Source organism: Squalius cephalus (assembly GCF_949319135.1).
Source record: "Squalius cephalus genome assembly, chromosome: 9".
NCBI lineage: Eukaryota > Metazoa > Chordata > Actinopteri > Cypriniformes > Leuciscidae > Squalius > Squalius cephalus.
The window spans coordinates 15639448-15656745 of NC_137130.1; the positions used below are offsets into that span (position 1 = coordinate 15639448).

A 17298-nucleotide genomic window follows, 5' to 3' on the forward strand; every position below is an offset into this window, starting at 1 on the left:
TGAAATCATCCAAAATTATATCATCCATAATGTTGTGTTAATCGTGTTTAACATTTGAAAATCTTATTCAAAAGTATTTTTCCCATTTTACAGGTGAACAGTACAACTATTTCTGATCTTCAACATACTGTAGGGCAGGGATTCCCAAACGGTTTTGTCAGCCAAACTCTATTACTTGAAGTTCTCCTGAGATTAATATTATTATTTAAATAATTTAACAATACACTTTCATGTTCAGTTCTCTGATATTGGTTAAACCAAAAAAACCAAACCAAAAAAAAACCTTTGTTTTTTGTTTTTTATTTGTATTTTTGTTTTTTTACAGTTTTACGTTTTTTATCAATTCATGCAATGCAAAATTATGTGAAAGTCTGGTGTCTGAGATAATTATTAAAACAGGGCCTTGGCACTCAATGAGAAAAGCCTCCATGTGTGTCCAGATCACACTGCCATAGCTACACACTGCAAGAGCTACCAGTGACCTCAGCTCTTCAGCTCTAATGATTATTAATTAGGTCATGTGACTATAGCTATGTCCAGGGGAGGTTATTATGGAACGTGAGCACGATAAAATGAATGTTCATGGCTTTGAGCCAAGCTTTCGCCATAACCATAATCGTTATTTATCTTTTTTAAATTGTTAAAATGATTTTAATGGCTACTCTTAACAATAAATGAGCAGTATAGCATTTAGGTTCAAGATTAATTGCAACAGATCACATTAGAACTATAATTTTTATAGTATGTATTTTCATACATGATAAACATTTATACTAAATTTGATGCTTTAAATTTAAGATATTTTAGTTTAAAGTAGTTTCCCCTTACTATATGGCATGGTTTGCAAATTCCCCACATGAACATAATTAGGTGATGGTTTTTAGAAGAGATATATTAATACATTTCTGGTACAGTAAATTGATTGACATACAATTATGAATGTAAATCATCTTTATTACAAAATTCAAAGAAAAAGTCACCAATAAGTAGGGAGGGGGAGTCATTGGAATAGACAATTTTAGCACCATTGTTCACCAACATATAAAAACAAAGGTTATTACACAATCAAAAAAAAAAAAAAAAAAAAGAGTAATATTTCAGGTGAAAATTCAATTCAGAGTTGGGTGGAAACAAGGGAATTGATGTGAAATATGATTTGTGATAGTGAGATTTAAATTATTGTGAGAAAAACTCTCATTTTTATGACAGTTAACTTTAGGAACAGAAGTGGTTTTCAGACAAGTTAGTATTTATAGTTTAAAAATAATCTTTTTTGGGGGAGGGGGATAAAATAAAAATCTAGCACACATGCTCTCTCTCTCTCTCTCTCTCACACACACACACACACACACACACACACACACACACACACACAAACTCATACAAAGTTCACACAGCGCATGTGTTACAATATTAGAAGTGTGCAAAAACTTTAACATTTTTTAAAATCATTGATAAAGAAAGACAAATATGATGTGATATTTTTGAAAAATTGAATGGCTTTTCTCATCTCATTTAAAGCAAATACATTATTTATCATGCAAATGTCACAATGACATTACAAATAGAGTTCTAAACATTTTAAAGCATGTATACTCATGTTGGATACCATCAATTAAGCAAATACATAAATACATTACAAAAACAATCTTCTCAAAAAGCTGTTTAAATGTGGTGTTGAATTGAAGTTTCTTACTACAATCTGTGAGAGTCTTTGTGCAGGTTGTATCTTTATATACAATGTACTCTGTAATTTAACATTGCATATACTTATACAGGATGTAGATTGACATTGTTGGGTTGAGTTTAAAAGGGCTGTCTCTGAGTCTTCTTTATTCCCTGTGAGAATGTACTTAAAAATACTGACATTTTTAAGTCAAACATTTTAATGTCAGTTCTTTCTTCCCTCTCTCTCCTTCAAATTCTCTCACTTATTCTTGCAATCTACATTGGGTACAGTAAAAAGCCGGAGAAGGAGGAATGGACATACTGTCCTGCATAAAATCCAGCTGCCTGGTCAGATGGTAATTGTAAATAAACTGTGTCTCCTGGTTGTAATGGAATCACTGCACTCCCAGATGCTTGATCCAGGAAACCCTTCTTGTACTCATCATATGTATACATAAGTGGCTCCCCATTCCTGTAGAGCCCAACCCATACATTGGCACCCTTGCAGTGCAAATGATAGGCAAAGTAGTAGATGCCTGGGAGGTCACAGGTGAACACACCGGTCTGAGGGTTGTAATTCTGACGCCCATTATACAGTAGTTTGTCAAGCACTATTGGTGTGCCAACTGGAGGGAATGGTGTGGTCAGCTGGGCAGTGAAAGCAGGCATCTCCAGACCATTGGCACCCATCATATCACCCCCACCGGCATACTTCCCTTTCTTGTATCCACCAGTTTTCATACCATCAAGGGCAGGGCCCATCTCAGGAAGAACACTCATCAGGTCAGGGGAAGGAGGGGGGCCTGGGGGTCCAGGAGGTCCCGGTGGACCTGGCATTCCTGGCTGACCTGGGTTTCCATTTTGGCCAGGTGGACCTGCGGGACCAAGAGGACCAGGGATTCCGGGGCTGCCTTCACCGGGTGGACCAGCTTGACCTGATGGACCAACTTCTCCCTTTGCTCCGGGTTGTCCAGGAGGCCCAATTGGTCCTCCAGGCCCTGCAAGACCTGGAATACCTTTAGGACCCTGTGGTCCTTCTGGGCCGGGCTGACCAAGTTCTCCTTTAAGACCAGGCAGGCCAGATGGACCTGGGGAACCAGGTAAACCATTGGTTCCTGCTTCTCCTTTGGGACCTATGGGTCCTGGTGGTCCTCTTGCCCCAGGTTCTCCATCTTCACCTTGGAGGCCTGGTTGACCAGGAAATCCTGGAGGACCTGGTTGCCCCATAGGCCCCCGATCTCCCTTATCTCCTTCTAGACCTCCCTCTCCTTTTAGCCCTGGGGGACCAATTCCACCTGGTGCCCCCATTGGTCCAGGAGGGCCTGTAGGACCAGTTTGACCAGGTGGTCCAGTCATGCCTGGTTGACCACCATAACCTTTGTCTCCTTTTGGTCCTTGAGCACCAGGAAGCCCTCCCACCCCTTTATCACCCTTTGGGCCAGGGTATCCAGGTTTGCCAAATCCAGGTAATCCAGGTTTCCCAGGTAACCCTGGTGGTCCTTGTAATCCTTTGTGGCCAGGTGCCCCTGGCTGGCCTGGTAATCCACTTTCTCCTGGACTTCCAATACCAGGGGGCCCTTGTGGTCCTTGTGGGCCCAGTCCACCAGGTGGACCCTCTGGACCTAGCTCTCCAGGCTGTCCAGGTTTCCCTGGCACACCAGGTGGACCTGGTACACCAGGAAGACCAGGCTTACCCACACCTGGTAATCCTGCCTTCCCTGGGAGCCCAGGTGGCCCAGCTGGCCCTTTGGGCCCTAGTGGGCCTGGTTGTCCAATTCCTCTGTCTCCTTTAGGCCCAGGTAACCCTGGGAGACCAGGGAAACCTTTATGTCCTGGATCTCCTTTACCCCCTGGCTGTCCTGGTAATCCTTGTCCACCAGGCTTTCCTATTCCTGGCAGGCCTGGGGGTCCAGGAGGGCCGTGTGGCCCAGTCATGCCTGGTGGTCCCTCTTCACCTCTGGGTCCCTGTTCACCTTGCTGTCCAGGCTGCCCAATACCTCCTGGCTTCCCGGGCATACCTGGCATTCCTGGCTTACCAACTCCAGGGAATCCTGGAGGACCAGGAGGTCCTGACCTTCCAGGAGGGCCTAGCATTCCATTACCTTGAGGCCCAGAAGGTCCTTGGGGCCCAGGTGGACCAGGGGGTCCTTGAGGTCCAGTCTCTCCCTGAACACCCTGCTCACCTCTGGGAATGGTCTCACCTTTGTAAAGGAAAAGCAGGGACGGGATTAGGTATCAGTGACCATAAGAAGGTGTGTCAGCATAAGTAAATAAAAAAGTAACCACATTAAAAAAAAAAAAAAAAAAAAAACGTGAATAAAGGGATAAGTCATGTAAAATGTATATTATGTACTGTATAAACTAATTATAATCACTACAAACCCTGTTGTTTGAAATAAGAACAAACAAACAGTAATAATGTAAGCCACAGGTGTCAAACTCAGTTCCTGGAGGGCCACAGCCCTACACAGTTTTGTTCCAACCCTGCTTCAACACACACACACCTGCAGTTTTCAAATAAGCCTGAAGGACTTGATTAGCTGATCAGGTGTGTTTAATTAGGGTTGAAGCTAAATTCTGCAGGGCTGTGGCCCTCCAGGAACTGAGTTTGACACCCCTGATGTAAGCTATACCATGTATATCATGTACAGTGTGACCATACGTTCTAAGATAAACAAGTGTTCATACCTTTGGTATCTTTGCCTTTGTTTAGGTGCATTGGTAGGTCTTTTCTGTAGTGTGGATATGGCATGTGTGGCATATCCTTTCCCATGCCCATATGAGGCATCTGTGGTAAGGGTTGGTGCTGTTGAGGATGTGGCTTGTGTCCATAATATGCACCCCCAAAAACTGATGGCAGTAGAGCCAATTCCACGAAAACTACCAGGAAAGCAGCCATGGCCATGGCCTGTGGGGGAAAATGAAATAACCATTAACATGTCTGTAAAATGACCTAATAATATAAATGTACATATATTTCTAACAGTATCAACTAATTATATAATATCTGCTGTCTGAGGAGAGCACAATAATAGGCTTTTTCCTTCACAAAGAAGATTATGAAATATTCTTTATAATCAATTTCATAGTCTTTCAGCTAAAAACAAAAGAACCAGTCCATTTAGTTTAAAATGTTGTGAGCAAATTCTGAGAACATAAAATACTTCTTTCAAAAACATTAAAATCTTACCAACCCAAAACCTTTGAATGATATATATTAATTAATAATATAATCAATTTCAACGTTAACATCACCCTCCATAATTATATCTCCTCATACCTTCTTCTAACTTGATTTGAGATTAGACAGCATTACTTTCTCAGGCATCTAAATTTAGCCTATTCTCTTAAACGTGACCTTAAAGCTGACTTTTTAACTGGAAAAGCAAAGGACAGGAAGCAAACCCTTTATTGGAATTTCTCACTTCTAAGAATCTCCGGGGAAGTTCTCAGTAACTAGAAAGAAATTTCCAGCAATTCACCTTTCACACTGCAGGAATCCCAGACAGTAAACAGTAGATGTTCATTTATGTGTACACCGCTTTACATTTTTGCTTGTCTCTTTTAAATGACCAAATAAGTTTTCATAACACGTTACTGTGATGCTTTAAATTTAATGGGAAAACAATAACAACTTAGATGTGAATGAAACAAAGATTGCATCAAGATGATGGGAGAGACAGAGTTGACCTTTTGGCTTTTTCTCAGGCTGCTGAGAATCACACAGATATGCCATAGGCCCTCTAGGTTTAATGCTTTTTGAGAGAGATATAGTTTTGGGCCAAAGACCTAAAGACCAATTCGAATGTGCTGTATCATAAAACATTGTTCGGTTGATTTAGCTTCATGTAAAGCTGATAATAACGTCCACTACAAAAATTGTTAGAAAAGCATTATCATGCATTACCCTTATTTAATTGCACATATAAATGTTATCATAAGATTTGACAGTGTTTATCAAATGTTTTGGCATAAGACATATAGTTTCATCCAGCCATACTAATTTATTGTTGGCTACAAAATGGTTTAAAGCAAAGTAATCAAATCCCACATTCTAAAATGGGTGTTTGCACATGTGACATTATGTGAAATTATGAATGTATGTTTCTAGATCAGGTCTGCAGGGATGTCATTTTGTGATGAGGAATGTTAATTCCTGTGATCATGCCAATTGCATAAGAATTATCTGAAAGACTAATATATCTAACCTACTTTTCCATGACCAGGTAAAAGAAAGAGAGAGAGAGAGAGATTGCAGAAGAGAAGAAAAAGGAGGAATGTAAGCTCAGCTGATGAAAAAGAATAGAGCAAAGTCTACAGCTGCAGACAGGTAAACACTGATGTAGACCTTTTCACCCTATCAGCAGGCCCCCTTTCCCTCCTTTCTATGGATTTAAAAAAAATTTTTTTTATAAAGGTCAGAAACAGTCACATTCACCCACTAAAAATAGAGCAATCAAATCAGTAAACAAGTACAATGTTACAAGGAGAAAAGTCATTAACACTCATTAGCACTAACATTAGCAATGTGATTATAGTTAGGCATCACTACAATGACTATAACAGTGATCATTATAACAACATCTTAACATATTGTCATAACTATATTGGAAAACATAATTAGAAAGAAATAAACAATTTATGTTTACACTATGGCCCCAATCCTGCCAATAAGTTTAAATATGAGTTGTTGTTTATTACACATAAAAATATGTTTATTGTATGTTATAAACATAAATTGTAAAAGGTGAAAGATCATGCTAATGTCCTGAAACCACTTTTACACATAATAATAAATTCACAGGAATTTTAGAGATGTATATGCCAATGTCTATATTTATGTACAATTATCAGCAAAATATATAGATATTTCAGTGATTTTTTTTTTAAATGGAATACTGCAGAATTTATTATAAATTATTTATCCATGCACATCATTATTATCAAATTAAAATTCATGCCCTCGTAATCTTTTATGCCCATCTCTCTTGCATCAACATCTCTTCTCTGATGACATGTTTACTGGCGCAAGGGTGGAACAACCTGTCACTCACATGAGATCACAGCAATAGCAGACCACAACCATCAAATCAATTCTCGATGGGCATAATCACATCACATCCCGCCCTTCATTTTTTCCTGTTCAAGAAGCTGTTTCACTCTGATATACATCACAATGGAGAATAAATGACTGTAGCAACTTCCATTTCATATGACTTTTAATTCGCTTATGGCATATCATCTGTGAATATCATAACTCTTGATTTTGCAATACACTGCTTTTTAAAGGGTAGGGTTTTTTTTATTAATTTTTTTATTCGGCAAGGGCACATTACAATTGATCAAAAGTGACATGTTTATAAAGACATTTATAATGTTACAAAAGATGTCTACTTCAAAAAAAAAAAAAAGTGCTGTTTTTTGTTGTTGTTTTTTTTACTTTTATTCATCAAAGAATTCTGGGGGGGGGGGGGGGGGTCACGGTTTTCTCAAAAATATTAAGCAGCACAACTGTTTTCAACATTGATAACAATAGGAAATGTTTCTTGATCAGCAAATCAGCATTTTAAAATGATTTCTGAAGGATCATAAGACACTGAAGGCTGGAGTAATGATGCTGATAATTCAGCTTTACCATCACAGGAATAAACAGCCTTTTAATATGCTGTTATATAATATATAATAGAAAATATTTATTTTAAATTATAATATTTTACAATATTACTTTTTTTACTGTATTTTTTCTTTAAAAAACACAGCCTTTGTGAGTATGAGGGACTTCGTATAAAAACATTAAAAAATCATACCAGCATTTTAAATAGTGGATTACAATGTAAATATCACCTTCCATAATTATGAAGTCTTTTCAAACCTTTTTCAAACTTTTGATCTCAGGCAACTACGTTTAGCCTATACACTTAAACATGACCTTTGACCCTAGTAAAAATGAAAGTCCTCCGTGCTATTTGTGAAATGTTCTTCAAGAATCTCATTGCTTTAGTAACTGAACGTATGAACAACACGGCAAATAAGTCTAGTTAAATGCTCACATTCGGCCTCTCACTGAGACACAGATGGCCAACAGTGTTTACAGAAATCCCTTCCCTGCTCTTGTCTGCCTAGTCCCTCATTCTTCCATTCTGTCTTTTATTTCATTCAGTCTCTCACACACTTTTTTCCCATCTTTACAGAGCAGTGTGTTCACAAAGAAACACATAAATCATCAATGACAACACTTGTATTCTGGCTTTCTATGGGAAAAAAGGAGGGGGGTGATTCTTTCCGCAAACCATGGGAGGACTTTAAGAGGCTGTGATCCAGTAAGACAATATATTCTAGATTATGATTTTAACTAATATCTAATACATTTCGATTTTTCTTGAATAGAAATGTTCATTTAATTATTTTAACATGTGAAAGGAATAATACTGTGGAATAAGTACTGTAGCTATTAATGTTGAATTACCTGATGTTCCGGGACAACTGAATATTGGGAAACCAGAAAGAGTGATTGTATAGTAACATGCATGTGTTGCAGCAGACCAATCAGAGGGCGCTCAAATAATTCATATGCCAGTCAACCTACAGAACATTGTGACGTGACACACATATCTCCTTTTGTACAATGTAGCAGACAGACTATATTGACTATATACCAGCTGTAGGAAAAAAACAGGCCTTTTTGAGGTACAACAAGGTCCTCATTCTCTTTGAGCATCTGTTGGGTTACTTAGAAGCATTTTAACAGCTGAGCGTTAATAAGAGTGAGAAACACGGCAAGGGTCTGCTAGCCTCAAAGTGCATGTGTGGGGAGGGAGGATGTGAAGAACGTATGTCGGAAAGAATCTATCTATCTATCTATCTATCTAGTAGCCTATTTACATCTGTTTTATCTATTTACTGATAATAAAAATACTCCACTGATACATTAACATTTTCTATATAATTAATGACGAGTTATGATCTATTATAATAACCAAAGCAACACTTGTTATTTTAGTAAATCAATGGAACAAATCACCACTTACAGACAATGATCATTACAAACATTTATAATTGAATGGAGAGCTCCATTCCATCTATCATCCAAATAATTAATTTATGGCTCTGTTTTTCAGTTTCACTTGTTATGAGATCCTTCATTAATCTGGATTGTATCGATAATTAGATACATTTGAAAGTTTCTTTTCACCTGTTGTCTCATGAGCAGGTTTGATGACCCACTAAAGTGATACTGAAAGCTGATTGGCTTGAATGCTTACCTCTGACAATGATTGGTTATATTTGCAGAAAGAGGCTAATTTCTTTTTATTACTGTTTGCAAGTGTTAAACTCCAACAATAATATAATATATGTAATAGATTATATTATTGTTAGAGCTTAACAAATATAAGATATTTGTTAAGATATGTGTTTAAATATGTTCAGTTTTTTTTTATTTTTTTTTTTTTATTGGAGAATATTTTTTGAAGTGATGTTAATAGTAAATCCAAAGCAAGTACTTTGCAATTAGTTTGTATAAGGAGGCGAAATTCATTTCAGCCATATTTTGGATTGAATCAAACAACGTTTCGTTATTTGAATGAACATTCTGATCTGTCTGTTCACTAATGAGTAGAGACTTTATGCAACTCAAAAGTCTATAGAAATTTCTAGAAGTGGCATTAATCACTCACTACACTGTAAATTATTATATGATCAATAAGCTATGACACAGCAACGTTTTTTTACAGTGTATATGCTGAAATGTATGCAATAAATGTAGAATGTATTGAAACATTCTTTCAATGTATGAATTGTTGAAACAATGACACAAGTCACATCCCATTGTGCCATTAATGGATGTCTGCTTTGTATTCGTCTCCCAGCCGAGAGTTCATCTAACAGTCCACTATCAGGTACACACTATCACAATCACACATGCATGCAAAGACACCATATGGCTGCCACCAGGAGGGGGAGCTAACACATTAACCTAGAAACTGCACACCAAACTTGTTAAAGCAACATGATGTTTCTGCTCAGTATTTCTGTAATAAAATTGAACAGAAAATAAAATATGCTGTACAGTACATCTGTATACACATCTATGAGTGGTTTATACACTTTATAAACCACCCATAAATGATTAAACATGCTAAAAGTGAGTTTGCTTTATATTAATCACATTTCTGCAGTACAATTCATGAGCTTCATTTGTCAGACAGATGAGAGATGAGATAAGAGCCCAAAGATAAACAGTGTTTTACAATCTAGTATGAAACGCAAATGCACATCTTTGCCTGTTACAATAAAGGCAGTAGGGTAGCTTCTAATAAGGTTTCATTTTAGTTTTCAACACGCACTACCTCAAACACTGACACAGAATTATGCTACAAATGGGGGAAACTATTTACCTTATATCTGCTCAACCATTTCCTTTTTCATTACTTTTCTATTTGATCATAATTAGTTCAAATTATTTAGAAATTACAAATTAGATCAAATTTTTCCATTAGTTTTTACAGTGTACATCAATGAGAATCAAGACAAGCAGTTAATAAGCAGACTATTAAAACAATGAATATATTTAAGTGTATTTTCTTACCTTTCCTTTGAACGGCTGTAGAAGGAGATAATCTCAAGGATTCTCAGGCTCACACTCAGAAAGACCCTGAAACACACACCTTGACCAACTGACCAATGCAAACTGGACTTAAACAAGTAACAGTCTGCAGACGACCACCTTTTATTCACAGCAGGGTGGAGTCAGAGAGCAGGGGAGGGAGAAGAGAGGCCGATTGAAGACAGAAAGGTTGCTACAGTATGGGTGAACATGTGACAGTATAAAGGTGCAGTGTTTTCAGGATAGACATTGAGATTTGTTTGATTTTCCAAAATCGCTGTCTACTGATGGAAGCTACACCCTTACTGTGGTGCATGATGTCTATAGCCTTTCCTGTTCACTGATTAGTCATCACATTCTCAGTTGAGGTAGAGCTGCACAGTTAGGGTTATAACCCTAAACTTACAAGATTCCTCTTAAGTTAGGATGAGTTCAATATTGAGTTTACTGTATCGGTATTAGTAATCCATATATTTAAGTTATAATTAAACTTACTGAATATTTTAAATATACAAACATTTTAATAATATAATATAATATAATATAATATTAATCAAGTGTGTGTGTAGATTAGGGTTGGTCATTTTTTTAAAAAGAAGTATGCTCACCAAGGCTGCATTTTTCAAAAATACAGTAAAAGCAGCAATATTGTGAAATACTATTACAATTTATTAATTTGATGGAAAAACTTGCAGCTTTATTATTCCAGTCTTCAGTGTCACATGATCCTTCAGAACTCATGCTAATATGCTGATTTGGTGCTTAAGAAACATTTCTTGTTTTTATCAATGTTGAAAACAGTTGTGCTGCTTTACATTTTTGTGGAAACTGTGATACATTTTTTTGTTATTCTTTGATGAATAGAAAGTTCAAAAGAACAGATTTTAAATGAAATAGAATTTTTTTGTAACAATTTACTGATACTGTAACTGTTCTTACTGACACTTTTCTTCAATGTAATATGTCCTTGCTGAATAAAAGCATTAATTTATTTTTAAAAGTTTTACTGACCCAAAACTTTTTTATTCTGAACAACGTGTAAATGGCTGAACAGCATATGATTTTGTATACTGTAATGTGCTGTAAAATTGTTTCATATTTTTGCGATTCATTATTAAAATGACTATTGGACTTAAGCTGTATATGCAAGCTCAAATGAACAGAGCTCATTAGTGGAGATATGAGATCTGAAAGTTTGGGACATAACTCCACACGCATATTAGTTGTAGAAGAGGAGCATAGGGTCGTCATGGGGACAGGTGCAATCAGTGTACTTAGCCTTTGGTAATCATTGTGGGAAACAGGGTGATATTGCCCTCAGCCCTGTGTTAATGAACAGTCAATTATGGTGCTGTGAGGATTGAAGTGGGGGTGGAGTGTGTCCACTGTGACGCCACCATGTGAACCTAAATGCTTTTCAAACCTTCGCCTGTTGCACCAAAATCAACTGTAATTACTCACTCAGTATTTCGTTCATGCCTGCTTTTCTATTCATTCAGTTCCTAGAATGTGTTCGACCAACACGTCATTAACCTTTGCAATAACAGCTGTTATGAAGCAAGCCCACAGGGAGATGTGTTATGAAGTGCAGAATTTGTGCACGTGCAATAAATCAGAAACATTCATACAGATCCATTAGAACATCAGAAATGGTGTGTTCTGTTCAAGTGGATAACTTTGAAATTCATGACAAATCTTGTGTTAACCCCTAGCTAATGATCTTAGGCCTGGTGTCACAGACAGGGCTCAGATAAAGCCAGGATTAGGCCTTAGTTAAACTAGGACATTTAAGTAGATTATATAAACATGCCTTAGAAAACACCATTACAGGTGTGCATCTTGAGACAAAACAATGGCACTGATATATTTTAAGATATTAAGCAAGTTGCTTTCAGTTAAGACAGCTCAAACAGCTCAAACTCATTCATTCATTCAAACATGCACTTTAGCCTGGGACTATAGGCTTAAGCCTCGTCTGTGAAACCGGGAATTCAAATTTTTACACAATCACTTAATAAATAGCACCCTAAGGATAGGACTCTCCCCAGTACTGCACATTCACACACTTTTTCACAAAGGCACAAAACTCAATTAGCTGTAAGCATGTTTGCTAATCACAAACACTGTCCTGGCATCTGTTTCACGGTTTGCCCACAGGAAAGAAAAAGGTTTGAGAAATAGAAGCAAGGGAATGAATATTGACATGAACAAGATTAAAAGTCTCTCAGATGTGAAGTCTTTAAAAGCTTGTTAGCACTCTCTTATTGATATCACTACTGTAGCCTCTCAGTGCATCATAATTCAATTAAGTACATAGTTTTCTTGCAAGAGTACAGGTTTTCTGTCACATCTCTCATGTAACGTCCCAAGTCAGATGCCTGTATGATGCTATGTTTACTTGTTTTGCATCATGTTTTGTTTATATTGTATTCTGCATCATGTACTGTATATCTGCAGCAGGGTTATTGTAAACTGAAAACATTGAAAACGTCTAGGTTACGACTGTAACCTCTGTTCCCTGAGAACAGGGAACGAGACACTGCGTCGATGACGCTATGGGGAATGCCCTCCATGTGAACCGGTGTCTGAAAAGCTATCCAATCACGGCAATCGATATTGACCGGCGACAGCCTATGATGTCACTACTAGTGCGACCCAGAAGTATAAAAGGGGCGCCTAGAGAACATGTCATCCAGTTATCGTCTGAAGGGACTGTTCAACAGGCATCTGAACGCAGGCATCAGAAAGCATGGCGAACTCAGGGAACAGAGGTTACAGTCGTAACCTAGACATTCCCTTTCGAAAGGGAACTCGCACTGCGTCGATGACGCTATGGGGAACGATATACAATCCCACCATGCTGAGGGGCCTAACAAGGCTGCTCAAAGGCTTGGAACCAACAGCTTCCATGGAAGGGGTTCCTTTAAGGGAATATGGCCAGGGGGTCCGAAAGGAGTCCCGTCCAGTCACTTTCTGAGGGGAACATAAAGTCAACCCCACATGCCACCAGGGAGGCTGACCTGGTCATATTTACTGACCTAGTCTTGCCAACAACCTGTCTGTTTCCTAAACAGAGTCTCTCACAAAATTCAATAGGGAATTAATGGCAGTATTTCACTCACAAAACAGATCATAGAGATGGGCATCCTGGAGAGTAGACCTCAGCATAGCGCTTTATAACCCTTGCAAACGAGGGGAGTAACTCTACTCGATCCTGGATCTACACAGTGCTTCAAAGCCCTGTGGAGGCTGGGCACTCTAAAGGGACCCTAATAAGGGGGGCGCCTCCAGCTCTTGTCTGATCTAACAGGGAGGCCTCGTGAGAGTCCTTCGACCTGCCGACCAGACTTAGGGAGTTAAGTATTCAAACAGAGCGATCCTCAGATAGATTCTGGAACACTATGCTCAACCTGATAAGTACTGACCAGGCTCTGGGCTAAAATCAAGGAGGCTCCATGGGGCCTGCAACGTGATACTTAATGCCTTTGCAATGCTAAGCATCCAACTCGTTGGGGAGCCTGTTAAGGCCTAACTACTTGATAGCGAGGATGTTAGCAGAACCAGCCTTCAGAAGCCTAGGTGCTCTCACAGATATGTCTGTGGGCCTGGTTATACTTATTTAACATTGCCAACAGGCAGTGTACTCAGCAGAAGTGCTATCGATCCTTTGAAGCAAGGAGAGTACAATCTTACGCTACCGGAGTATTGAGGAGGCCTACTGTAAGGCCTACAGCTTCGAATGTCACGGGCGTCAGCCCGAGCAGTGCTTTGGCTCTAAGGGAGCATACTCAACCATCCCAAGTGGGAGGGAGTAACTAATCTGTCTCTACCTGAGCCTGGGTGGTGAAAGGTGATAACATAAGAGCTATGGGTAGAAAAGTACTCTAATTAATGACCCTAACAAGGGGAGCACTATCAGCATGACCCTGAAGGATGTATCAGGGTTGAGGCCTATTATCTTGTAATTTTACAAGACAGATTTTATATTCTCTACAAATGAGAGAAAAGGGAATGGAGGCCTCAGTAAGTGGTCAACGGTATGCAACCTTTTGACTTGAATTTTTATATTTCAAGGGGCTCAGAAGAAAAATCCTTTTTAACTTAAGGCCTTGCTGCCAGCTACTACACTCGATGATGTAAAGGGCCTGAGCACACTGCTTCTTACTCTCTAGAAAGACCTGGCAACGCACATAGATATCTGCATTGGAGGCTTTTCGAAGGTAGCCTGGGCGTTCCCCATAGCGTCATCAACGCAGTGCGAGTTCCCTTTCAAAAGAGAACTTTTTTTTTAACTGGAACAAAGCTGAGATAAAATATTGCATAAAAAACTTAAACTAAACATAAATTAGAAATGTTGTCTTGGCAAAGTTTAAGTCTTTTTAAGCACTAAAATAAATAAATAAAAATAAAACAACTAAAATTGAAACAAGTTTATAAATAGTAATACTAAAACTATACTATACTAAAATAGCACTTCTCTGCAATGACAAATAATGAAATGAGATATATTTATAAATAGATTAGGAAAAGTATGCCTTAGGCATCCAGCATCCCATTTCAAACGTTAAAACGTCTTTAGCTAATCCATCTAAACTAATCTTTGACTTTCTTAAAAAGTGTAGCTTGCCAATGCTCATACTTCTGTAAATATTTGTACTGTTTACGATTAGCTATATGTTAAATGTATTGTAAGCCAGGTTGCTAGGTGACAGGGTCTTCGTAGATTGTATAGTGAACAATGGCAGTAAAATTGCTACATTCCCACAGCTGCTGTTGTTCTGTATTAAGGCCTCGGAATGCAGAAAGCATGCAATCATTACCACGGAAACCTATCATGGGACTCCAACCCACAGAGGGCAAATCAAAAGTAGCTCAAATCATTCTTGTAAACACCACACCACACACATCATCAAAATCACTCCAGCACAGGTGGTTCAGGCCCTTTTTTACTGGACAAAAATGTAATGAACTACTAATCATGCATCAGCACATTCTCATTGTGTGCATGGAATCGGGTGTTTGAATGAGTGTGTGTGAGGTCTGAACCCCCCTTGGTTCTAAGATGCTGACCTGACCGGAATCTGTTCTTGCTGTGGAGACCTGCGGCTGATTGGCTGCTTCCTCTGGGACTTGTAAAGCCATCGCCATAGAGACCTAAACCTGTCACCGGTAAGATTTAGGGGTCCCAGTGCTGGTTTTAAAAGTTTCAGTCTGACAGCAGGCAGCAAAAGTTTGTTTCTCTGAAATAACACACTACTGTATATGTCAGACTACATTGAAATGAAGGTATTGTTCATGGGTACCGCTACAAAATCAATGCATTTTATGCTTTTGAGGATCCACTTACAGACTTTGAATGCTGTTTGATAGAAAACATCTTATCAAAATGATTTAAATTCATTGTTTATTGCAAATGTCGTAAATCGGGAATCACTGTGACTTCAGATCCAGTTTCATAAAAATGAAAATGGCATAAAATGGGTAAAAGGTGAAAATGGCATAATTAGTCATAAACAAACAATTATCTTCCCAATAAAGATAGAGTATACACTGACGTTCAAAAGAAATGAAAGTGTCCAAAGTGACAGTATAGATTTTGTACACTGTTGAAAATAATTATTTTCAAATAAATGCTGTTTTTTTTAACTTTCTATTCCTTAAAGAATCCTGAAAAAAAAAAAATGATCACAGTTTCCACAAAAGTATTAAGCAGCACAACTGTTCTCAACATTATTTCAGAAGGATTATATGACACTGAAAATCTGCTTTGCCATCAGGAACAAATTACAAAAAAATTTGTTTTTTAAAAAAAAAAAAAGGTATTTAATGTTTCACAATATTAATGTTTTTTATTCTATTTTGATTTAAAAAAATGCAGCATTGGTGAGCTTTAGACACTTCTTTCAGAAGAAAAAACAAACAAAAGAAGAAGAAAAGGGGGGGGGAACACGTTTAGTTCAAGTTCTGCACTAGTGTATGAAATATGACAAAAAATATGGACAAAATGTCTCTAGTTATCTCTTTAGAGTATACATAATTTATACTTTAAATGATCACTCCACAACAGAGAAGATTTTATAAACGTTACAAATCCAAAACAAATTGTTTAAATTTGCACCAACACCAATATATACAATAATCAGTTTATGGGATTAATATGTTTATCATATGTGAACCCAAGAATTGGAAGTTTTATTTAAATTAAAGCAATACCAAATACTAAGGAGCTCACACACAAATGTTTTATGCATGTGTGTGTGTGTGTGTGTGTGTGTGTGTGTGTGTGTGTGTGTGTGTGTGTGTGTGTGTGTGTTTGTGTTGTGTCTGATAGAGCTATAAGAGAGGGTCACTGTAGAGGAATAATGTTATAATAATGTATCTGTGTGACCGTGTACTTCACATAACTGTGTTACTGTCTCCCACCACACACTCACTGTCAGTCCATCTCGCAGTGGACATACAGTTAGTTTAATAACAGCATACTTTCTTGTCAGTAAGTTATCGCACAACTATCTGACTCTTTGTGTGAACTTGTCTAAATGTCATGCTTACATTATTGCTGGTGCCGTCATGTTTGACCTACAGATTGTGGGTGTGTGTGCACTGTGTGCAGTGTGTGGGTGGGTTGTGTGTTTAGCTGTAGGAGTTTACTGTGAGTGTGTGAGGCAGATGGCTCACCCCTTACACTTCCATGTTCCTCCGTACACACTACCCAGAATCCTTTGTCTCAGTCAACAGCCTGTAACATTCCAGGACCGTGAACGGTCGTGGGGAAGGTGACATCATCATTCTGCAAAAGTCAGATGGCATCGTGACTATTGCAAATCTACATTTAAAAAGCTTTAATAGTGGCCCAAAAATGGACCAAAAATAAACCACCTAAAGCGGTCAGTTTCCATGTGCATGGCTGACGTGTCTCTCATTGAAGTCTGTCACCTTTGCCTCTGTGAGACATCACTGTCTATGTGTCTGTGCTCACACATGTGTGAAAACCTATTACTAATAGTACTGGAGCCATATAGCTC

General features: G+C 38.1%; 1 protein-coding gene across 1 annotated transcript; it reads right to left on the bottom strand.

Annotated features, from left to right (window-relative positions):
• Positions 1-1906: 1906 nt before the first annotated feature.
• On the bottom strand, positions 1907-10328 carry col8a1a (collagen, type VIII, alpha 1a). Its single transcript, XM_079881458.1, has 3 exons — positions 10256-10328; positions 4357-4576; positions 1907-3869 (listed from the first exon to the last, which is right to left on the bottom strand). Exons 2-3 carry the CDS (start codon positions 4571-4573, stop codon positions 1945-1947), a joined length of 2142 nt encoding a protein of 713 aa, XP_079737584.1. The 5' UTR covers positions 4574-4576; positions 10256-10328; the 3' UTR covers positions 1907-1944.
• Between the last annotated feature and the right edge of the window lie 6970 nt (positions 10329-17298).